General features: G+C 39.7%; 1 protein-coding gene across 2 annotated transcripts; it reads right to left on the bottom strand.

Moving 5' to 3' along the window:
- Positions 1 to 968: 968 nt before the first annotated feature.
- On the bottom strand, positions 969 to 25271 carry pxk (PX domain containing serine/threonine kinase). Of its 2 annotated transcripts, XM_085274729.1 has the most exons (19): positions 25050 to 25271; positions 20868 to 20918; positions 19524 to 19571; positions 17888 to 18074; positions 16388 to 16465; positions 15515 to 15588; positions 14653 to 14727; positions 14269 to 14373; positions 13407 to 13508; positions 13140 to 13301; positions 12799 to 12916; positions 12604 to 12682; positions 11403 to 11451; positions 11232 to 11309; positions 10122 to 10208; positions 9908 to 9971; positions 9617 to 9676; positions 8352 to 8380; positions 4818 to 4954 (listed from the first exon to the last, which is right to left on the bottom strand). In XM_085274729.1, exons 1-18 carry the CDS (start codon positions 25149 to 25151, stop codon positions 8364 to 8366), a joined length of 1536 nt encoding a protein of 511 aa, XP_085130855.1. In that variant the 5' UTR covers positions 25152 to 25271; the 3' UTR covers positions 4818 to 4954; positions 8352 to 8363. The 2 variants fall into 2 exon arrangements, with proteins under 2 accessions (XP_085130854.1, XP_085130855.1); XM_085274728.1 differs by lacking the exon at positions 8352 to 8380 and having other exon boundaries at positions 969 to 4954.
- Between the last annotated feature and the right edge of the window lie 610 nt (positions 25272 to 25881).

Raw genomic sequence — 25881 nt, 5'->3', positions numbered from 1 at the left:
TGAAGAAGTTAAATAAAAATGTCAGTCATCAATTCATGCATCACCTCATGTCATCATAACAGAGGTCTGTCTTCCAGGAAAGAACAGTTTAAAATTAATGTAATATAGTATTGGCCATACTATATGATGTATTGCTTGTCTTTGTTTAATAATACAGAAGACAAAGACCTTAAAAAATAATCGCATATCGCATCGCAATCGCAATATTGGGGCAAAAAATCGCAATTAGATTATTTTCCATAATCGTTCAGCCCTAAAACCTGGGATATACAAATAAAGGTAGGAGGAAGATGCTTTAAACAACTTTTAATTCAAACATTAAAATAATCCAACCTTGAGTTCATTTCACCTTGAACATTGTGTCACGATGTGAATTAAATTAAAAGTGACCATAAATATAAAAGATGCAATTAACACTGTTACACCTGAGACCACAAAATAGTTAATAGTTATAACATAGCTGTAACAAAACAGTTGATGATGTAGCTGTGTCAGTGTCACGGAGAGATGGATGCCTCATTTTGGTCTATGCCTGTTGCCAATGCTTCTTTATTCTTCTTGTCTCACTCTTGCCATTTTTCATGATGTGGGTAGAGCCCCTGAGTAAAGGCTTTGGACACCAAAGAGGGAGTCATATTACTTTCTTGGACTCAAACAAGAAAAATATTATATATTCATACGTTTTATATGCAGGGCCAATATTGGGTTTTTAGCAATGTTATGGTCTGCTTACCTACCTCATCAGTTTATTTCCAAACAGAAGCAGATGGGAAGGGCCAAACATTCAGGTCAGTTGGAGACACGTGCGCTCAGTTGATCCTCTATAAAACCTACCCTTCCTCTGTGTTCAGGGAACTCTTCTTTGTCAGGCAGCTCTGGCTACATCACTACTCTTTATGCTTCCACCTTTGCAACCTCATCACTTATCTTTTAGTTTCCTGTAAGAATCCCTCCCTGAGCAAACCTTTCAACTTGTTGATAAGCTTCCATATAAGATGTCACATCATGCCTTTTCCATCTTCAACTGTTCATCACAACTGTAACAAACATGTGGAAATAAACAGGAAACTGTTTTTTTTCCCCAAATGTTTATTCATTTGATACAAGTATTATTTATCACAGCAGGGATGCCAAATCCATTTCATGTTTGCTGATGATGAGGGGGTCCTCTTGCAGCTGCATTAATACACTCCTCAGGAGATTAGAGAGAATTCGCTGCCTTGGATTATTTTTATTAACAAACATCCCTATGGACCGGGCTTCCACCCCTCTAAAGTGCTGCAGAGACACATTCTGGTTAAACATAATGAGCATTCACACTGGGCTGATTGCACTGAATGATGAAAGTAAATTATTTGAGCATTGAGCTGTCATCGAAGGGCTAAAAACTTGGTTTTTAAAGAGTCCTTAGGTTACAGGATTCACCTGAGCTCCAGATTCAGCCACCAACGCTTCAGCACACAAGTTGGGTGATCAGGAATAAATCACCACAGGTGGCCACAGTTTGTCGCACACAGTGGGTCCTGTCTGCCCTGTGGTGACAGCTGTAAACGTTGCACGTAATTTAAAGGCATAATTATTCACCTGTTGTGTTTTCTGTTGCAGATTTACAAGGTTTTACCACAAATCTGTCCAGTAAATTGAAATCAGGTTGTAGCCCTGTTAGTTTAACTCAGCACAGGGCCAGTCAGTCTGCCTCTTTTGAATCAAATATGCAAAATTTTTTGTTTTGTATCATCAGCAGACTTAGACTTAAAAAAAGCTGATGACCTTCATGATGATTGGACAGAAATGGATCTAAAGCACAGAACTTATCGGCCAAGAATTTTGAAAAGTAGTGAGTCAGCATTATCTGCTCTGAAATGCTTTCTTTCACTGCAGACTGAATATTTTTGGGTTTTCTGCTGTCAGAAAGAACAAATAATCTGATAACATCATGACTCAGTAATGCTTAATAATTATACAGACACGTGGACTATTGTTAATTGCTAACCAGTCTAAGCCACATGCTGAAGCGTTGGCATACTACCATCCACAAACCGATGAGATCCATGTGACATACTGTCATGTACAATAACAAAAAAACATTCAGATTTCTTTAGGCACTATCACCCAAATGGGTATGGCACAATAAAAACAAACAAAAGTCTGGACACAAACATTAAAACAGAGGAAAAAAACAAATGTTAAAGAATCAAAATCAGATATCAGGGTCTGAAGTTAATCCTGAAGGCGAGCTGAGCTCTATGGGGCTGCACTTCATCCACAAAACTTTAGTGCTGAATGTTATTTGTGTTTAATGTTACACAGCACTGCATGCTTGGAAAGAAACAGTTATATGAGCAAGAATAATCTTCCCAAATACACTCAGGTCAATAATGAACCGGTTACATATCTAAAGCCTTGGTTCAAACTTCCATAGTTTGTGGCATTAGGTTAACTATTCCCAGAAGTACATGTAATGTTGTAATGTTGATGTCAACGCATTATCTGTAGTTTACTTGTGAATGGAAGGATGATTAGAAATGATCTGGACTCTGGTCAGTGACGTGAAGAGACTGATGGACCAAAATAAAATTAGGTAAAAAAAAAAAAAAAAATTGAGGATTTACTTTAGGTCAGGAGAAAATGTGATGTGAGATTAATTTAAGACCCTGCACACAATCAGAAGCCGAGCTGCTCGTCGCTGTGCATCCAAGTTGCTCTGATGCGGGGCAGTACAGACGCAATGATGTACGATAAACCTCAACAGCAGGCGGCTAATTTTAAATTCATGCTGCACTAAAATGAGAGACTGTGAGGATACCAGGTGAGAGCATTAATGTTATTGTTCATTTCCCTTTAATCCAACTGTAGTGCAGAGCTAAGGAGAATTCTGGGAAACTGTTTTCATCAACTGTGAGTGAAAGGAGCTGGGATGCACACAATCACACCTTATTTCCTCACACAGATGTTACTTGCTTCACGCACAGCGCCTAAATTTATTAGTCCACCTCCCAGCATAAGGTTTATGCCCCAGCTGCATAAGTAATCAGTATTGGTAATTAACAAATTTGTTCTTTTATTCATTTCTGTAGCAGAATGTGCAAGTTTTTGAATCAAAATATTTCTAATAATAAAAAAAAAAAACTTGTTTTTGTTATCCATGAATTTGGAAATTTACTGTTTTACAAGAACAAAATTAAAGCATGATATATTTTGATTAAGATGCCAAATTAGAGTCATTTACATGTATTTCTGAACAGAAAAGCTTGTGGTTGAATGTTGATTGATTTATTTCTGACTTCCACTCACAGCACTCCAGAGTGCCGGCTCACATTTGGCTGTAAAAAGATGAATTCAGTTTGCCTCATAAATAATGATATAGCTCTGATCTAATGGTTTTTCTTTTATAACAGGTGGTCTAATAAATTTATTAAACACTGTACATCACATCTCCCTCCATTATACTTTTCCCACCTCTTATTTCTGGGGGGGTTATTTCTCCTAAACCTCCCATTGCCCCCTCATACCATCATCAAATAAGTGTGCACAAACAAACAGCTGGATGAAAACACACGTAGTGTAGTTTGTAGCTTCCTATTCATTTAGCTGCTCTTCGTTTTGTGCTCTGCCTCGTGCAAAATATTGCGCCAGTTTGGTCCAAAAGAAGGGGAAAAAAAGGAGATAAAGATGTTCAGAATCAATCTAAACTGGGATTGTTTCATGCTTAAAGAGCTCGTGAGAGAGAGGGTACAGTCTGAAGAACTGTGGAGACAACTGGGGGAAATGCAATGCAGAGAAACAGACCAATGAGCAGAGCGCCGGTTAAACCTCCACTGTTTTGTGCTGCAACAAACACTTTTGCTCTCCAGTCATTTCTGTCTGTAATTTCAATGTGATGTTTGATACTCAACTGAAAAATATCTGCAGATCAATAAGAAGCAAATAAACTTTTTTTCTGCTTTCAAACTCTCAAACCAGGAAGTTGACTTTTTCTTGAACAATGCACTGCATTGGTATTTTGTTTTAATTCAATACACGGCATGACGATGAGTTAATTACAGACAGAGACGACCTGTAGGTGTGTTTTGCAGCTCAGTTGTGAGGAAACTGGCTGAGCACAACCTGTGCTCAGCCTCAGCCTGAATCATCTGTTCAGAGATGATTTAAAAGGAAAGTTTGGTCTACTCCATACTCAGGACTGGTGAAGCACTCTGACACCATCGAAGTACTGAAATTAAGAGTCCTATATCCACAAAATGCAACTTCACCATCGAGCAGGGGGCAGGAATCCATGGTTGCTCCACAATTTCTTCTCACACATTTTTAAGTGCTACTTTTACAAGCACAAAGAACAAAAATTAAGCCAGCTGGCTGTCCGCAGATCAGCCAGAAGAAAAGCTCACCCGATTCAGTTTCCCGGTTTTTATCCGTTGTCTGTCTTTTAAGGACAAAGTAACCAGAAAAGACAAAACCTTAAGGTGCCTAAGATTGTCCAGCATGTTTCAAAGAGCAAACAGGGGTCGCCATTTTACCCCACCTGTCCTCGAGTCTCTCCAACCACAGCAATACATTAAAAGTTAAAAAAAAAAGCAGGAGGGGGGGGGGAAGCAGAAACAGCAATAAAAACAAAAAAAAAAAAAAATTGTACTTGGATCTTTTGTTAGTGATTTTTTCACATCTTGGGGGAGGGCCTTCACCACAGTGCAGGACTGGTGTGTCGGTCATGTTGCCATATTGAGGACAGATTGTGTCAGTGGACGTGGTCAGACGATGGGTTTGCTGTGGTCGATGGTATCGGCTTTCTTCAGTTTGCCCTTACTGAAGGTCTGGATGGAGCTCAGCAAGGCGGCACGGCCTCCTCCCGCTCCATTAGAGGAGGACAGAGGAGGAGGAGGACAGGAGGATGAGTCCTGTAAGGGGGGAGGAGGTGGCGGTGGAGGAGGTGGAGGGGCAGGAGCAGTGTGGGATCCTGGGTACGAGACAAGCATAAACAGGAGGAAGTGTTAGAGGAAAAACAAAGGTTTCAGGGAATATTCCTCTGCAGCTGATTGCACAAAGATGCTCTGGAATCTGGTTCTGATCTGAAGTAACCTGGAAAACTTTATGGATCTAAAAGAACTTGGAACGCTAAACAAGGATGATCATGTTTCACCTAATTATTTCCACATGAACACTAACCTGCCCACTGTCAGTTTTAATGGAGACACTTAACACTGGCAGAAAGTAAACCAGTTCCACAAAGAAACACAGTAAGACTGAAGTTTGGGTATCCACGACTTTGTACTCATTTGATAATTTATAGTCATTTTGCTAATTTCTAATAAGCAAAAGAAAATTTTCAATTGAGTCATCTGGAGGTACAAATGTATTTATTTTTTTTGTAAACTGGGACAAATGTTTAGTACCAAAGGGATTTTTGATATTTATGGTCACTTAACTGGCCTGTATCTGTTCACATTTTGGTTATTAGTTTCTCTTTAAAGTTTATCCATGAATCATTGGATTAGTTTGATACTTAAGGAAACCTTTTATAATCGTTGCCACCTTTGAAGCATAATTTAGGTCTTTCTAAGTGTGTGATTACAAAAGACATCACTAGGAAGAATTAATCTCTGCACTGAATCTAAAATATACATACCTATGTGTCACAAATGGAACACATGCCTCACAGCTCTAATTTATACCCGTTAATACATAACTTCTATCACATAAATGCATTTTATGTACTTTATTTAGATATTGTCTTGATGATATTTTATGTGTCTAAAGAAAAGATGGGCGCTGTTTCCAGAGAGACTTTATCTTTGTGAAAGCAGCAATCTCAAATATCACTATGACCAGGCTGAACTCAATCCATCATCAATTTCAATGGAACAACTCTCAATTCCTGACACTACTCGGACATGTTTTCTCCAAATACTTGTGAGAAACACAGTCTAGTGGTTCTTAAAATTAATACACATGTAGTTAGTGAGGTCTCTTTTGTCCTTTTCTCTATACAAACGGCTCCAGTTAGAGCAGCACTCACAAACTTCAGTACCAGCTTCTATCAGAATGAAATCAGAGTTCTAGAATGTTCAGCTGAAGTTCCAGAACCTCCAACTTCATCCACAGCAACAGAATTCCAAGCTCTCTCTGATTGGATGACTCTTACAGCAGTGCATTCTGGGACTTTTTGGCCTCATATTCCTTTGTTTCCTGAACATTGAACTGATGGTGAATTGAACTCAAACCCGTTACGCCTCTTACAGCTGCGCCATTCTGCATCCCCAAGCTCCGTGAAAGTCAGGGATTACAGGCAAAGAAGCAAAATGCTGGGAAGCGTTAACATGTGGGTAAAGCGGAGGCCAATAGCCGCGACTGGAGTTCGCCAACTCCACAGTGAATAATCCGTGACATAATGAAAGGACATCCATCAGTCTGACAGATGGCAGCCGACCTGGAGAAACCGTTCTGTGCACTCAGGGTGTTTGGGGATGATTGATGATTTTTTAAACATAAAAATCCAACTGTAATAATTTAGCGAGTGCAGAACCTTTTGTGGCGACTGATTTTTCTCCAGGATAGCTGTGTGACAAGATCACTTTCATTACGTTTGGCAACCACAGTGACCTTCAGGGATTTTTCATGTAATATTCAGATGACTCTTCTGTTAACGTCCACAGCTACACTCTCAGTGAGACCACATTTCACGGTTAAATCGACAAATTTGAACTGAAATCTGTGACCACATGTTGTGCACCCGATTTAAGTGTCACATTGTTTCAGTTATTAGGTTTTGTAAAGGTTTGCTACTGTAATGAGCTGGAATGTTTAAAGTTAAGTTGTTTGTTTTTTAAAATTGATCACAAAATCATACAGTTTACATCAGTTTCAATGACACCTGTCATCACTGACAATGCCACCTCCTACAGACTGCGTCTGACCAACTGACAACAAGTTTGTACAATAAACAGTATTATAAAAAAATAAATTAAAAAAAACAAAACAACAACAATAATAATACTAAAAAAAATTTAAAAAATTAATAATTAAAACCATGCTGCCACAGTGGCACCCATTGTTTTAGTCTGGTTACGAAGGCTTGAGCTGATTCTCATTCATTTTGGTGTTTAGAAGCCAGAGGTGACAAGTAAAGGAAGATGATGGTTCTTTTTGACTATTATGATCATCACAATTTACAAAATGGACTTCATGTTTTATTCAGCATGACCCGAGACTACCAATTGAACCCATTAACTCCTCAGGAAAGAGCCATTTTCCCCGTATACATCCATACAGCTGCCCTTTTTTTTGCAACCACACAAATCGCCGCCTGCTGGCCTTGACAGGTTTAAGGGTCTTCAGCACTGACTTGACCTTTCAGACCATCTGTGGTTTGGAGAAACCTCAAGCCCCTCTGAACAGTTATTTACTTGGTTTAAATAAAACTGATGAGATGTTTTTATTGCTGGGCCTAAAGAAAGAGGTTTTGGCCAGTTATATATGCATATTAAAAACACCCATTTAATCCAAAAGTTAGTTTCTTTAAGATTGCTGTGGACGAAGAATTATCTGAATATGTAATAAAAATAAAAAATAAAAACAAAAGATACAGAAAAACCTTAAATAAAATGAGTTTTTTGTGATCTGCAGAAGAGCTGTGTAAGGCAGGGAGGAAAAGCTATGGGGGTAAAATGAAAAGACATTTCACAGCTAATGGCACAGAGAAAATTCAACTAATACCACCTCACAAAGTGTTGGAATGATGATGATGGAAAAAAGAAAAAAAAGTGTCACCTCACCCTAACCAAATAACCATCAGACAAAACAAACAGACAGACAGACGTGCTCTAACAGACTGACCAGGCAAAGCTGACCAATCACAATCTCCAATGAAAACAGCCGGTCTAAGTCAAGAAGGAGTTTGACCGCCTGTGATGTTTGGAAATCATTGCAGATTGTGAGTTTTTTTTTTTAAAGATGTGCGTACACCCCCATTAACAAGTTCTTTCATTTTTCATTTCAGGACTCAAACCTATGAGAGCGAGATTAGCCAATAAGACACAGTGATTACATAAACTCAGTTTGGCAGTTTGGTTTGAAATGATCAAACGCTGCTGATGTTTCTGAATCAAAGACTATTTGACAGCGTAAAAAAAAAAAAAGATAAAGGATTAATGGACATGAGTATAAAAGTCTGATTACAAATAGACCAAACAGTTTAAATCAATCTCTTTCCTTCATTAGCGGCCTTCATAAATGTGACCAGGTCTTATAACGAGGAACTGGGGTATACAACAGCTTTAAAAAAAAAAAAAAAAAAAAAAAAAAAAAAACCCACTGGAGACCTTCATCATCATTGACATCAGAATCTTTTACTTTACCCAAAGACACGGTCAGAATGGAGCATGCTCTACAGTGGAGACAGCACAGGAAGGAGAGAGAGAAGGAGATGACAGTTATCTGTTCAGTGGACCAATCAGCATTTACACAGTATCACCAGGACGAGGAGAAGGGAGAGGAAAGCAGAGAGGAGACACTAACAGTAGGGAAGGAAGCTGGTGTTGACTTTGTGTCAGCAGGTTTTGTAAGTTGGTGACATTTTATATTTTTCTTGCTGCTCTATATGATGTACAGTTTACAGATGTATGTCTTGAACCAAGTTTAGATTAAATATATTGCAGAGAAATCTAGATGGCATAAAGCACCAGCGCTTTGGTATTAAGTACAAAAAAAATAAAAAAAAGCACAATCTGTGTGCCAAGTTTAGAAATGGAGAATACCAAAGGCTATGTCCATCTTCTGAATACAGTCTATGGTTTGTACCAAAATTAAAGAAACTTCCTCAAAGTGTTTGAAGGTATTATGGTTTTCTTTTGTCTGCCTGTCCATCCCATTTTCTTTCAAACGAGGCTGAAGTATTAAAACTACAGTAAAATACTAAAACAAAAAGCGCAAGAGAATGGATGGATGAAAAGCTTAACCACCTTGATAACAGAGTTTTAGGCGTGGCTGTGTTGACTGACAGGTGCTCTGACACAGGAAGTTATAGCAGATCAGCTTCTGCTGAACTTATTTCAAGTCATTATAAACTAACCCTCTTCATTGTGTGTGTTGCTGGTGCCGTTTGTGTGAAACAGACCATCCCAGAAGCTTGTGGTTCAGTTTTCAGATGATGAAACTGTGGCTACATCAATGTTTCATACCACTGGGGATGGACCGACACACAGCACGTAGATTTTTCTTTTTTTAAACAGTAAGAAAAATACAAAATTTTGGCAGATTTAAAGTTTAAAATATGAAATGAAACATCCAGGTTTCCCACCCTGCATTCACCTACCTAGAGACAAAACAAAGTCAATAAGATGTACTACTACTGCAGAGACAGATACCTGCCTGAAAACCACACGATGAGAGAAGAGGTGAAGAGACAGAGACAGACATTTCAAGTTAATGATTAGTCTTTATAATCAAACACGCAAATTTCAGATGAAAACTGTTATTGATGTGAGTCACAGCACAGCCCTGGCAGGTTCTCGTCACAGGGGGGCCCGACACAGTCTGTCTGACAATGTCCAAAACAAAGAGACAGGCGGGAGAAAAGCAGGCAGTTAAAGTGACAGCTGTAAAGACAGTCTGACCGACGTACCTGTGGTTGATGGGGGAGTGGGGGAGGAGGGGCATGTGGGCGGGGAACTAGCTCCAGAACCTGAAGACGGAACAAAGAAACCCCTTTAATCATCTTTAACTTGAGAGTGACCCTTAAACTTTAACATCTCCTGGCATGTTAGAGGTTAGATGGTCTCTTTAACAGTAACAGATGAAAGCTGCATGTGCCATCACAGCCAGCCTCACATACTCTGTCCTAAATTCCTGATCTCATTGACAGATGGCGGCGGCGCTCGTGTGCCAAGAAATGCCTCTAACAGCAGCGACCTACCAGAGTTATTGTTATTTCGGACTGAGACATCTTCTTCATTTTCATAAGCTGAATGTCTGGACTTCTGCAAAGATAAAAACATAGCTGTGTGTTTAATTCTGGAACGATCTGTAGGCTGTGTATATCAAATGTATTTCACTTCAGACAGAAAACAACCCGTTTTCATCACAGAGGAGGTGTTAAACTTTAATTAGAGCTGCTCGTGCGTGCTGACCTTCCTCGCCAGGATCTTTCTCTTCTTCTTCTCCTCCTCTGAGCAGTGATGAGACTGAGCTCTGGTCAACCTCCTGTGTTGGTGCAGCTGCAATCAGACAGTCATACAGAAAGTTATTTTCAACATCAGGAAATTTCTCATAAAAACTGGCCACCCTGTAACACTGCACTTAGACGTGCTCGTAGATCTGTGTATCCTGTATTTCTGACGCTGAATATTCTTGAACAAATTAAGCAAATAACACCAGAATAAATTTGTTTTTCTGGGTCACCCGAGAGTTTTGAGTCTTGACTGTATATAATAGATGGACATAGCCAACATTACATCATCCACTGGCAAAACCTTAGAAGCCTCAAGCATTTGAACATCAACTTGTGTTCATTTAGACTTGAAGCTAGCGACTCTATAAACTCATCAGGAAAAAAAAAGATCCCCCCCTGCTGGCTGTTAGAAATAGTGCAGGTTTGAGACATTAAAGCATCTGTAAGCCGCATCCATCTTTAATATACAGTCTATAGCCATAAACTGATTTCACCTTATTTGTTTCACACAGAAAGTCCAAAATGTTTACAGTGATTTAAGAGACACCAGGTGTATGATTCATGTCACAACATGTCAGCCTACTAGCTGAACTTTACTAACAATGCTGCTCACACAGCTTTTTACCCCATGTTCTTCTCTTCTGGTGAAATCCAGCCTGGATGACTGTGACCAAACTGATCAAGAACAGATTCACACTTTTTCAGGTCTCTCTTAAATCTTTCCTCTTACTCATACTGGTCATACTTTCCTGTGTGCTTTTAATGCAAGTGGGGGAAAATACAGAGTCTTTGTTCCCGTAACCGTCTGTGTTAATCAAATCAAGGCAAGTTTCTACAAAGTTGCTGTCTTAAGCTTAAAACTTCCTCTTTTTGTGTTTACCGACAGAGTGGACAGACTTGGAAATATTCTACCTACATTATCAAGGATTATGGGAAATACAGTGATCTGTGGAGCATTAAGCCTGAGCTAAACCGCAAAAGTAAAAAAAAAGAAAGAAAAAGAAACAAACAGCAATGCAGAAAAATTATTGCTCAAGTACTGTGGGAGGACAGAAGAATGTTGACCCACCAGTCTCTGCTCCTCTAGCAGCCTTTTCTCCAGGCTCTCCTTTGCTGCTTTCAGTGCTTCCTTCAGCCTGCCGGGGACCTGGAGGAGGATATTTAAGATATTATTTGTTTTTATTCTTCATCTTTGTTGTTGAACAAACTCACGGCAATAACGTCAAACTAAACCTCTCACCTTAATCTGGAGCTTTTCTGAACGTTGAAGCTGGACATCGCTGAAAAGCCTGGAAAACAAAAACTTTGGCTCAGAAAAATAAACCTTACACTTCTCTTTATTCAGCTTCTATGTGACTGTCTGCCGCTCATAAACACAAAATTGAACAGGCAGTGGCTGAGGCTTTAGCTCTCACAGACAAAGCTGTGTACCCGATGCAGCCACATGAGGATGTCCTCCTCTCACTGACATCATACAGAGCCAGGAGCAGAACCGGAATGTCAGTGATGCAGTAGCTCACCCAGTTCACAATCCCTGACTATTCAAAGGCTATTGTAATGTGTGAAGTACAAAAACACAGCACAACACTTTGTTGTCACTAGTTGGCTATATTGCAAAAACTAATGATATTAAAATCTACTGAGAAGTAAAAGAGGGTGAAACAGTCAGCACAAATTAATCTCATCCAAATGTTGTAAGCGGGACAAACAGACAGTGGCCATTACATGAGCTCATCAGTCCTTCAGGCAGTCAAGGTAAAAACAGTCTTAAACTGAGTGTTTATAGCAGCCTGACATCTGAACCTTTGTCTCACAGGGATTATTTGAACATATGCTTACCTCATTATCTAAAAATAAATAAATAAAAGGCATTAAAAGCCATGTATCACACAATCTGTATAAGAGCCTTATAAAGTGTTCTTTTCATCCTCTCCACTGTAGGTTTGTTTCACACAGAAAAAGCGTAACTGAATTAGGAGTAATTTAGCTGGAAAGTCCTCTCCCACTCATGTGCAAATGTCACAGTGCCAAAGAGGGCAGGCTTGCATGCTTTTGAGGACCCTGAGAACTATACCAGCTTTGGCCCTTGACAAGTTTAACAATGTCAACAAGTCAGAGACAAGAAGCCAGATGAAGGAAGGCCCTGGTTCTCTGGGCTGATGGTGGGGAAACAAGACTGTAAGACAACCTCATTTTACAGAAACTGAAACAAGGTCATCTGTCCGCAGACAAACTGCTGATTTATGTGAATCTTTACATTTGGCAGATTTCTGCAGCTATGATGGAGAGAACATGCATTTACAGTCCTTTTTTGGGTTTGTGTAGACATAACTTTAAAAAATAAATAAAAAAGCTCCTATGTGCACTTGTGGGATAACAAAGACTCCCCGAGGGCTTTCAAGCTGTGTTTTACTTTAAAAAATAAAAAGAGGTGAACTCACGGCGTCTGCATGAGTGCCGACACTGTTGGCATCCCACTTTTACAGGCTTCTGTGGACAGAATGGACTGCAGCACCGACCCTGAAAAATAAACCATCAAAGATCAGCAACAATAAAACTGCAATTGCTCCATTTAGACATTCGGTCTCTACATATTAAAATACAGGATGCGTGTGTGTGTGTGTGTATTTACAGACCCACAGCTGTGGAGGGGGCAGGGGGGTACTGCTCGATGGGCACGCTGTCTGGCGGTCGGCCGTACGTCATCTCGTACAGTAAATGTCCAAAGCAGAAGACATCAATGCTCTCTGTGGTCTGCCGTAAACACACAAACAGTTTCTGTCTCTCAAACCTTCAAACAACAGTTTGTGGATCATCTGGCACACTTGGTTTATTTAGTCTCTCAGTTCTTAATAAATCATTTCAGAGGTCACACTAACTACATCAATGATAAAAAGAATCTCTGTGTTTAGGTTTAGGTCTTATTTTAGCCTCAACTAATCAGGCTAATCCAAACTGAGTCAGTGTGCGCACATACGTTAATTTTTCTGAACTGGGTGAAGGCAGGTCGCAGTGCAGAGGGAACTCCCAGCATGCCGTTCTCCACGTCCATCAGTCGACACACGCCGTCATCGACAAGAACGTTAGACGTGTGCAGGTGACCAAAAAATATACCAGCGTCATGGAGGAGCTTTAGTCCCTGGATATAAACACAGAGATAGTCACACAGTGTATGTATATATATGTATGTGTGCATACATGTGTGTGTGTATATGTGACTCTGTGTGTATATGTGTGTCTGTACCTCCAAAATCTGTCGGCCGTACAGCTTTATGTGTGGGAGCTCGAGGCCCTGACTCTTCTTTGGATTGCAGTACTTCTTCAGGTAACTCTCCCTGGGCTTCACCTGGACAAAGGAAGATTTTTGTTTGAACTACTTTTGACCAACTTGACAAACACAGCTTGATCAAGCCTATTTTAAGGAAACACACCAATGCAACGCATACAGGAATCCTTCCTCATGCAATAAAAGTCCCATAATGCAACCCATGTGTTCCAATATGATGAATGCTATTCTGTAAAAAGCACACCAGCGATGTTTTATTTTAAATTTAACAACTGATGCTGCTCAGCTATGGCTTCATATCACACAGGGAGACATTTAGGAGTGTTTAGTCTACTCAGGGTGTTTAAATCAGTTTCTCCATGTCGTTCCTACGTCTGACTTCCTGCCTCCCTCACCTGTTGCATGGAGCTTGACACAGCTTCTGCAAAAAGTAGACCCAACGCTACTTTAAGCACAACTGACAGGAGTTGTCTTGAGTAGGGCGGAGGCAAGTCAGGTGTTATTCCCGGCACAATTTTAATGCAGGCAGAATCTGACAAAACTGCATTTTTTGACTTTGGTAGAGGGATTATGGTTAATAATTGTTAATATTTAATAACTGCTAGCAGTGCTTTGTCTTTTGTTGGTTTTACACATTGTAGTTTGACTTACTGGGAAAATATGAATAGTGCAAAAAAAACTATAAACCATGTGCATATAGAAATAAGTGGTTCCATCAACTGTGACTCATGAAATTAGGCTGAAATTTCAGGGCGCCTCTCTTTGGTTCAGATGCTGTTTGACTATCTGAAAGTTTGACTGGAGCACACAGACTGTTTACCTTACAGATGTGGTCTCTCAGAGAGCCCTTCTCACTGAACGGCCGGATGAGCAGCGCTGAAGACTCACTGGTGCTAGAGAACAACAGTGGACAGAGATATGGGATCTGTCGAGGAAGAGGAGTCTAATCACTTACAGGCTATAAATGGAAACATATGCAACTCTGATCAGGTGTTTGTCTGTTATACCATTTATAGTGAAGTCAACTTTGCCATTTATGTGCAAAGCTGGCTAGCTTTAGCTGGATTGTCAGTTGACAATTCATCAGAATGAACAGTTTCTAAATTGATCTAACAAATTAAGGTACATGATCACGTCACTAGCTAGCTCTGATGTCACAGATTGCTTTGTCTAATTCTTGGACAAATATGTGGTGCGTACGTACAGACAGGCTGGTCAACAGCTTTATGGCTGACTGCAGGTCTTTGTCTGACAGGAACTTATCAGGACCCAGGTCCACCTACACACACACACACACACACACACACACACAAAAACATGTGTTACCCCACCCTGCTGGGTGATACTATAACATCACCTAATTTTATTGAATCATTTGATGTCTTCTGAGCTTTTGAGGGAAGAAATGTCACTTAATAGTCACATTTTTACCAAAAAAGTCTTATGTAAAAGAGCAAAGTTTTTCTTGTTTCCACATATTTTTGCTAAACTCTTGAAAACTGTTTCTGTGCACTGTCTTCTGAACTCTGCCAGTATCTTATAAAACAAAATATTTTGGTGATTACAGCATGTGCTATCTAATGTAGATTATTTGAATAATGCATTTCTGACATTCTTGCCATCAGTTTGGAGGCTGAGACACTGAAATATGAAGGATTTAACTCACGAGTCATAAATCAGAGTTTCCAGAAGTCAAGAGCTGTAAAGTCACCTTAGCAGACTTACAAACACAGAGAGATGTGACAATCTTCATCTCTCCAAAAAGCTTTTAAAATGTAATTTATGGTAAAGTTAGCAAACTTTTAAACCAGTTTTCATATGATTTGATTGGCAATTCTATACATGCAGCTTTACATGCAGTTAACCATTAAAATAAATATTTATGATAAGTGCTTCTACAATATAACTCATCAAACAAGAGCCCGCAAGAGCTCCAAAGCCTTTCAAGTTGTCTGCAGTGAAGAGGCTTTTGGCAAAAGATGATATTTAGCCACCATTTATATTTAATCAATATTTTTTAACTCATCATTTTTCATTGTCACAGGAATTCTTTCTGTTTTACTCACCCAGCTCAGCAGGTACCTCTCTTTGGTCTGCTCTTTGTTTTTGACTAAAAAATATTTCTTTCTGATCCTCCAGCCTGGAGAAAAAAAAAAAAAAAAAAAAAAAAAAAAAAAAAAAAACCACAAACAGAAAACAGCGCCTCAGTTTAACTGTAACTCAGCCAATAAGAGTCAAACATTTAGTCTAATATACTGCAGGCACCTTCACGGGCTTCCTCTCACGAATAAAACACTGAATTCATATCCAGCTTTACGCTCTCATAGGCTGCACAGATTTTGTTGCTTCAGTCTTAACTGACTGGTTTGGCCGGTCACCGTTAGCAGAACAACGCTTTTAGCTTCTGTGCCACCCCCTAAAATTCCTCCAGCTTCTTAGCAGTTAGCATTTTCTCATAATTACATTTGCAGCTGTAAAGGCTAAAGCGATTAAGTCAATTTAAAAAACAACAAGGGTGCACCGTAGTGCTGTACAATCAAAAATGAATAAAACAGGTGAAAATACAGAAAAACAAAACAAGAAAAAAAAAATACAAAAGAAACATGTCAGTCCTCAATTACACTGAGCTTACTCCCCATTTATCAAAAAATAAATTAAATTAATGACTTCAATTTATTCAAATAATGGCTGACACAAACCCATAGTCACTGCATTTTAATCTAAAAGAAAAAGTGTAGGAGGATTAACATAAATTGACAATAACAGATGTCAGCAGCTGGATGGAAGGTCTGAACAAACACCACCAACCCCTCCATGATCATCTTAATTAGAAAGGAAAACAACGCTCTAAAAACTGCAGTCACAGCACTCTGTTCACTAATGTTTTATAACTGAATCAGTCCGATTTCTTTTTAACATGTCATGTGACTTAAACTTACCCATGTCTCTGAGAGGCTCCAGGACCTCCCACTTTGGGTCTGACCTGAAGAACATGGAGACCTGCTGCAGGGCAATTTCTGAGAGAAAGAGAGCCACACAGTACACTTTAATGAAACTAAAGTCTCCTTAAATTACATTCTCTCTGAGTATGGGCTCACGGCAGCTGCAAGTATGAGTTCTCAGACTACAGCCGTTGTGGGAAATATACCAAAACAAACAAATCTTCATATGAGGAGTCAGAAAATAAACTGGGAAGAGACCCATGACAAATTTGCTTCCTTTTACTTCTGAACTCATATATAATTTTGATGTCAACTACAGCTGTGTAAAGTTCTGCATCTTGCAGGATTGCAATCTAGATGTGCCATTCAGTGTTTAGTTCCTGCTGCAGTGTTTCCAGAACCTCATACTGTAGTGATCATACACACACTGTGAAAACACCAGCCACATCGACACAGCTGCCCAAATACTGTACATGACAGTTGCTCCTAACAGTCCGTTTAATGTCATCTGCTTCCTGGTATATCAGGAAGTGGGAATGATGAGCAGATGACACGACAGCTCTCACAACTAAGACAAATCTGATATGAACCCTGCCCACTGGAGCTCATAAAGCTTTAAATGTGTTTTATTATTTGTATTTGTTTTTTACGTGCATGACCCCTAAGCTGATACTGACGCGTTACATCATCTTGGGTTTATCGTTTTTGTGTTTCTGGCTTTTCTGGTGGTCGCTGGGCGGGAGAACTCAGAGAATCTGATGATTTCTGAATCTTCAAAAGAAATCAACAATGACAGAAAATTGTTTCATATGCAATAAATAACCAATCGTTATGAATCATGAACGGCTGTATTGTAAAGTAACGGATGTTGCTTCACTCACTGTGTGTTGCTGATCTTATCACATTAACCGCATGATGACTAAAGTTTAAAAAAAACAACAAAAAAAAACAGCAACATGTCTCATATTTCGTCTCTTTTGAGTCACTCTGTCGCACCAAAGTCAGAATATGTTAAAAACTACAAAAATGTATCTGTCACAAGACCCTTTCATGCATCTCCAAACCAAACCGACATGATTGCACCTTTAAGTCCCATCAGTCACATTTTAGAAACCAACATTACTTTTGTAGTTCATTCCTGCATATGAAAACAAAATAATAAAATAGTCATTTTTTTTATATACTGTCCTATTTTCTGTTTGTTCTGTTGCTTAACCCTGGGTCCTAATGGGACCATATGCAGCTAAACACCATCAAACAGGTGAGATAAAGGCTGTGTAGCATGTTTGTTGTTGGTGGCCAAAGAGCTTTTGCGAGCTGTTTTCTGTCTACAGCTAAACATGAATCATCTTCTGGCATCAAATCAGCTGAAACCGTTTCACGTTTTATTCGAGAGGAGGGGGCTAACAGGATCATTTAGGAATGTGTCCCAAACATCCACTGAATCGCCAAGCTTACGGACGTGTGTGAAATCCAGTAAACGGAGAGCAAGCAAACCTGTGTAGTTGGCAGAGTAGTTGTTGGGGTCCAGAAACTTCTTGACTGGGAGGGAGCTGCAAAGCAGAGGATGCTGGGTAATTGTGTCCAGATAAGTTTGCAGTCCTCTCTGCCTTTCTGCAATGAACTCCCGGTCCATGTTTCCAATGAGCTTCTTAGGAGGGAGAGGGAGGGTGATGCCGCACACCTGAAGAGGAGGACAGAGAAAAGGATTCATATTTTTATCAACAGGCTTAAACAGATGTTTTTTCTGTATATTGGAACACTACATGAAAGAAAATCACAGTCACTGTGTTTTCCACAGTTCTTCTGCATGCTGACTGAAGACTGGGGGCTGATGGGACGTCAAGGTCAGAGTGAGACCGATGGAGAGGAAACGAGCATGCAGAGCCTCAGCAGAAAAACGTTTAACTTCCTGTTATCCAGGAATTATATGTTTTTACTCTGAGACAAGTAACTATCATATCTTTAGCAGTCAGATACAACCCAGCTCCACTGACTGTTACATTCAGGAAGACATGATAACTGACTGATAAAGTGTTTAGTGTTATTATTAGATAGAAATGATCTTTTCCTCAGTCTATGTTCCTGTCAGGTAGAAAGCTTTGAAATGCAAACTTCCTCTATATGCCAATATTTGCTGCTCATGTTCTTATATGTATTGCATCACTGTATATTGCAACATAGAAATATGCAGAGCCAAAAAAGCAACCACAACATAATCTGATCAGCAGAAGCTTTGCAGACTGAGCACACTGTGGTTTCCCGGATTTAAGCATTGTTCTACTTTAAAGGGGCAGGGATAGCTCAGTAGGTAAAGTGGTCGCCCCATGATCGGAAGGTCGGCGGTTCGAATCCACTTAACGGCTACCCTGAGGTACCCCTGAGCAAGGTACCGTCCCTACACACTGCTCCCCGGGCGCCTGCTTAGTGGGCTGCCCACTGCTTCACTGAGTGAATGGGTCAAATGCAGAGAAAAAAAACAAGTAATTTCCCCATGGGGATCAATAAAGTATCCATTATTATTATTATTATTATTATTTCTCTGAAAATGGAGGAACACTAGATTACAGAAACATTTAACGTAAATTTTACATCCATAAAACCCACTTACTGTATGTGTTTGCACTTCCACTATTGTCCATTGCTTTTATTTCCTCCCTGTGTGTAGTTGTGGACTGCAGACCTGTAGCATTTTGTCTCTGTATACTTTCTAAAATTAAGACTTCAGCTGCACATTAATAACAATGAATCAGTGCAGAGATGACTGCCGGCCTCTTATACCACCAGCCGAGCCTTCAGGAAAATGTAAACAGAGTTTTGAACCGGACGTAACCAACCGTCTCTGAGCTTTCACATACAGGAAGAAGATTGGGCAACACTGTTTTAGTGGCTGTATGAGTGTCTAAAGGCACTTGTAGTCTCTCACATATTACTGCTGCTCATTTCCACAGCTGACTACTGTGAGCTATGTGATGTCTCCAAGTGTGTCGTTTCCACGACGTTCATGCGAGCAGCATAACGAATTCAATGTTCAAACTGCTCAAACGTCAATGAAACGATCTACATACCGAGTCAGTCTCTGAAACACAGTGATACTTCATTCGCTGTCATGCAGTTCATGACTGGAACTCACCATCAGGCTGTTGTTAAGAACGTCAAAGTCACTGTAACGTCGAATCACCTGCAACAAACACACACACACACCTGTCAGGACTGCAGCGTTACAGGTCATTAAGATTCTTTAAACGTTGACTTTGAAGGCAAAATGTGAGGTGAGCATATGTATCCTGCCTTCTTTAAAGTTCCTCCAAGTTGCACAGCTTAACACTAAAAACATTTTGGGTGGATATTTCCAGCAAGCTCTGAATTAAAATCATAAAAAGAAAACTGAACTAATGATACACAAAGGATGTTTTTAGAACTCCCTTTTTAACAGGAAGAGAGCTTCAGTAGATCCAGTTGGGCAGGAAAGAGAAGACAGAAGAGTAGCACAGAAAGAACCAAATCAGGAGTATAAAGAGGTGTTCGGTGCATCACATGAAGTTCCCCCAGCAGTCTGAGCCTATAGCAGCGTACCTATAGGATGCTCCAAGGTCACCTGATCCAGCCAAACTATCAGCTTTTTCAGAAGGAAAGTAAGAAAGAATCAAAACTAGGAGCGGGTTCCAAAGAAAGGGGGCCTTACTAGCTGAAGGCTCTGCCTCCCATTCTACTTTTAAATACTCTAGGAACCACAAGCAAACCAGAAGTCTGAGAGCAAATGCAAATGCAAATGCTCTCCTGGGATAATAAGATACTTTGAGGTCTTTAAGAGATATAGGATCTGATTAGTCAACACTTCGTATGTGAGAAGGATTTTAAATTCATATCTAGATTTAACAGGGAGCCAAAGAAGAGAAGCCAGTGTGGGAGAAATATGCTCTCTCTTTATAGTCTCTGGATCAGCTGGAGGCTTTCCAGGAAGATTTTAAAGGAACACGATAATAAAAAATTACTGCAATTCAGCCTAGAGTTAACAAACGTATGCAAAATGAGGTTTTCTTTGTCACTCTGAGACGGGATGTTTTTCTTTTTTTTTTTCAATTTTGTACACATGACACAGCAGTCCTACAAGTTTGTTTAAGGCATGGGTTAAAGTAAATATCCGGCCCAAGATGACTTGAGGTTCCTCACAGCATTACTGTGCTGATATGTTTTATGTTTATCAGGAGACAGCACACAGGCAGGGGAGTATAGCAACAATTACTTCTGTTCTAAATCACATTTGTTTTACTTCAATTTTCTGCTAAAGACTAAAACAGATGCATCAGCAAACAGAGAGAAAAAAAATGCACAGAAACAAATAAAAGCCAGGATGAAACAGCAAACGCAATCTACACGTTTGTGAGGGCAGCTGTAGTACAGTATGTGCCTACTGTGGATGTTGGGCCACTGATTCTCCAGGTGACCAATTTGAGGTTGTTATTAGAAGATTTACCTGCCAGCTGTTGTCTAAAGACACACCCCTCTGGACTCGGATGATGTACTCCTGAGAGACAGAGAAAAAATAGAAAATAGAACCATTGTTTTATTATATAGTGTAATTGTGTAATTTAAAACAAAAAGCCGAGCTGAGAATAAGGTTTCACTTGGATTAAATTTAACCTTTTAGAGTCACTAAAAAGAAGAAAGCAAGCAAGAAGGAAGGATGCAAGAATTCAAAATTAATGGATAGATGATAGATGGAGGAAGAAAGGAATGAAAGATGGAAAAGGGGAGGGAAGGAAGGAAGGAAGGAAAAGAAAGAAGCAAGGCAGGGAGGTGGATGGATGGAAAACAAATAACAATTGAAAGAAAGAAGGATAGATGGAAGAGAGGAAGGCAGGAAGGGAAAAATAAGGAAAGAAAGATGGATGTGCATGGAAAGGTGAAGGTTGGTTGGAAGGAAGGAAAGAAGGAAGGAAGGAAGGGAGGGGATTGGTTAGGATAGTATAGATGGATGGCCAGGTGAAGAGTGAATGTGAAAAACAAAAGTTTCCACCAAAGCCAAATTGGAAGCAGGATAATGATTTTAATGAGGTTTCATGTTTTAACGATCAAAACTGTTACTAAAATCCACTCACTTGCACAAATGTAGTAAACAGTAAATAAAAATTAATAAAAACACTTAAAGAAAACAAAATTGAACTACAAATTGAACAACAAAACAAACAACTCTTGCAGCGAGGCCAGCTGTGCGGGAAAGGCACCGTTAAAGGAGTTCACACATGTTGGGTGAATCCCCTTTCTGTTTCATTTCCACATAAATGATCCACATCAGAGGATCTGCCTGCGCATGCCATCCTTGTCACAGATCTTTGCAATGAAGCTGCTGAGCAAAATATTTTCTCGACCGTCAGAAACGATGGACGCGAATATGAAAACAGGACCGAGCGTGTAAACCCTGCATTTTCCCCTCTTTAATCCTCTCAGTCCACTCACCGTCTATTTCAAGCTTTCAGAGGTTCAGATTTCTGCTGTAATCGTGCAATCAATCATGTGAGCCGAGCAGCTTCATAAACAGCTAAAGGCCTAAAATCACCGCCGCCCAGCTGATGTTTGTTAATACATTTTGTAGCTTCAGGCCACTAAACTCAGCTCCTCTTTCACCTTTTGAACTGCTGTCTTTTTATCTTTTCTTAAAACCTTTCGTTTCATAAAGTAAAGTCACTCACATGAGGTCCACTGAGGTGGCCAGACCGATGACTTTTATACACAACTGCTACAAAACCAAATGTGTTTTCTTAGTCGATGTCTTTATAAAATGTTTTATATTCAGTGACGTGTACAGCTTCCAAATGTGTATATCTTAGAAACCAGTCAGGATGAATGTGAACTTCCTGTTCTTGCCTAGCAAATATTGTGTTTATACTAGTTTTCTGAGATATTACATGGATACGTTTCAAAAGGCTGAACTTTTACTTTTTTACTGTTTCCGTTCACTTTCGTTTTTGTTGCTCATATTGGATAACAAAACAAGGTGATGTTGAATTATATCACAAATCTTCGTCCAAAGCGAAAATAAGACGAAAGTAAGTTTTCAGATCACTGTTGAAGAACAAACAAACACATGTCATTCGCATTAGCAGAAGTAAGATGATGAAAGGAGGAAATACCCTAAAAGAAAACTGACATTTCTCATTATTCAACAGCTGCACTGAATTATAATTTGTGCACTGAACCATTGTAGCGACCTTGACTTGATTTATTCGGGCTATGATGTTTGCAGATGACACTGTGATCTATAGTGAGAGGGGGGAGCAGGTGAAAGAGAGTCTGGAGAGGTGGAGGTATGCATTAAAGAGAAGAGGAATGAAAGCCAGTAGAAGGTGGATGAGTTTACTATCATCCACTCAACAGGTGAAGCAGAGAGTGCAAGCAGGGTGGAGTTGGTGAAGATAAGTGTCAAGGGTAATTTGTGACAAAAAGACAGCAGCAAGAGAGAAAGGGACGGTTTTAAGATCTCCTATGATGTGTGGTTTGGAGATGAAGCCACTGAGAAAAAGAGAGGAAGTAGAGCTTTCGGAACCAAAGTTTAAGATGCTCAGATTTTCAATGAGAGGGACAGAGGAACAAGGATGGACAGGAGTAGAAAAAAGGACAGAAATAGGTACTGCCAGAGGGGCAGCTCAGGTTGAAGTAAAAGAAGAGCACGGAGAATATTCGTGGATGCAGTGAAAGAGGACATCCAGAGGGATGACAGATGAGCATTTTTAGCCATTAGATTTTTGTTAATCTAATGGCCAAAAATAACAATAAAATGAATACACTCCTTTTAAGGGAGTTAACACAACACTGCGCCTGTTGTATTCGCAGACTAATAATGCCTAATCACCCCAGAATTTTATCCAGCTGTTATGAAATTTTACAGCAAGTCTTTAAATTCCCCAAATCTTCGAATTACGGTAAGGTTGTTACCACATTAGAATTTCACCTGCACATTACCTGCCAGAAGAGCTCACCATAATCAAATTATTCACATATCCACAGAAGAGTGAAAACTTTGTTTATGAGGTGATTTGTCTCTTTTTTGCCCTAATGAATTACACTCAGAGTAGTGAATGGAGGTGGAGAGAGTGAGTCTATAACAGCAGATGTAAAAAACAACAACAGTTGCACTGACTGGATTGTGTCAGGTGCTGTAACACCTGCCAAATGAGACCATAAACCTCCATAGTGCACACTGACACTTTATGATGTGCATCATAAACATGATTTAAATAATTAAATTAAAACAGAACCCTGCATCTAATGGCTTCTTCCCATTGCATGCACTCCTGTAATGCAGTGTTGGAAACATCACTGTAAACGAAACCCCGTGAGAGACTCAAGCCCATCAGTGTTTGTTTCTGTGTAGTCAGCTGTTTGTAATTGGTGATAGAGCAGAATGACTAGCAGTACTTTACTGCCTGAGCACAGTGCAGTAACCAGAGGCCTGTCCTCTCAGAGCTGCATTAATTCTGGAGCTGCTTACATGTTGGGAAACTCTGGAAAGGTCTTGTGACAGTTCTGGCATCACACAAAGAGCAAAACATAGCTTTAAACGCACAGAGAGCTGCTTATTTTTGTTTATTCTCACTGTGGGCTGAAGAATGAGGGAAAACAATAGCCCCGTGGATGAACAGATATAAATAAATACGTGGAAACAGGACGTTAATGATTAATACTCACATCCAGCTGTATTAGTGCCTTCAGTGGAAGACATGATTCTGTTTTACAGTGCTGACATTAGCGTGCTAAGCTAACTGGCTAGCTCAGCTGATCGCAGCCGGACTGTCAACAACAAACAGGCTGCCATGCACCCATTATCGGACAACCGCGACAGTTCAACGACACCAAGTTTACTTTATTCACCAACGCTTCTCATTGTAACGCTGCACATTTTGCTATAACGTAACATGGGCATTGCTTTTTGCCTCTAAATCTTTGGCCTTTAACGCCATCAGACACCGCCCCGAACTCCAATGAAAAATCAGATTTTACAGTTTCTGTGGATTTCAGCAGTTGCTTAATAATAATCACACATTTTATCAGCTTACATATACACAGACCAACGCTCACTTTGATCTGCTCTAGTTAACTTGTCAAAAATCACATTTTTGTTTTTCAGCACTAAAAAATATGCAGCTGAAGAAAATAACTACAGAATATAGTTGAGTTGTTTTCTCAGAGTGACTGCATGCCAAAAATTAAATTAGCCCATTAAGAACAAAAAACAAAAACAAACCATCAGCCAACGAGTGTTGCTGTTTCAACAATAATCTAAAAACGCAAAATATTTTAAAGGACTTTGGTATATAATGAAAAACGGGGACTCTGAAAGCGATCCTTGCGGGGAAACCAGTGTCAGTGCTCCACTGTAATCAGCAGAAAAGCTTACCGAAAATCAGTGACAGCAACAGTCTGGGAAACTACACTAAAACGAAACTAGTCTTGTCCAGCGTGTCCGATAATTGAACTAGCCACATAGCCATCGACTTAAAAACGCCTCCTTGTAAGAAAAAAAATCCCGAAAACTAATATTTTTCGCCACAGCAGCACCAATGAGTGAGTCATGCTGAGGAAACATTAACAACGATTTTACGGTTGAAGCCGCGGGCTGTCAGCGGTGAACCGGCGGGGATTTTCGGTTAACACTTACCGTGTGGGACTGCAGATTCTGGCTGGCTTCGATCATCGCCGTCAGGGGCACTGTATCGTCTAGTAGCAGGCTGCCGGGGGCCGGCTTCTCCAGGAAAGACATCCTGGAGGGTTAGCGGTGGAAGTCCTATCTGATGTCAGTCTGTCAACGCGGGGAAGACGAACTGCGGAAACCCGAGAGAAGACAACCAGCGAGTTGATAGCCTAGCTTGGATATGCCGTAACCAGGAAGCGCAGCTCGGAGCAAACGTCACGCAGATTCCCCGTTTTAATTGGATATCGAGAAACCCCGTAAAGAAGCTTTGTCGCCATCTGCTGGTTTGGAGGAGAATGGTTTCTCAAACTATTTCCAAATGATAGTTGTTATTTTGTGTACTTAGAATTACTAACAAAATTTTGGTCAAAATTTATCTAAACAATTATGTTTGTTTTTTCTTTCATTTCTTCTTTAAGCATTTTTATTTGTTATTAGTCATATACACATTCATTCAACCAAATTTTTTTTAAATTTGCCTTTAAATTAGTCTAAAATGTCAAAAAATAAACAATGAATATCAGGTTGAAGGATAGAGATAAATCAAATAAATAAAGTAATGGAAATAAAATAAAAATCTACAGCCATCTGTGTGAAATAAACAATATTTAAACTAAACCATAAATGAAAGAAATGAAGTCAGACACGTACAAAAAAAAGATTTGTGCCTTTGAAAAATTATTTAATCAGATTTAACTATGACCACTTGATTAGAGTTTAGTTTAGAAATGCTTTAAATAGTGCTCTGCCAGTGTACACTCACTAGCCAGTTTTTAGGTACACGTTCAACTGGTTGTTA

The sequence above is a fragment of the Mchenga conophoros genome, linkage group LG5 (genome assembly GCF_057382185.1).
Source record: "Mchenga conophoros isolate Kocher_MC1m ecotype Shallow Benthic linkage group LG5, M_conophoros_male_GT1.1, whole genome shotgun sequence".
Taxonomy (NCBI): Eukaryota; Metazoa; Chordata; class Actinopteri; order Cichliformes; family Cichlidae; genus Mchenga; species Mchenga conophoros.
This window is presented reverse-complemented; position numbering and strand designations above follow the sequence as displayed.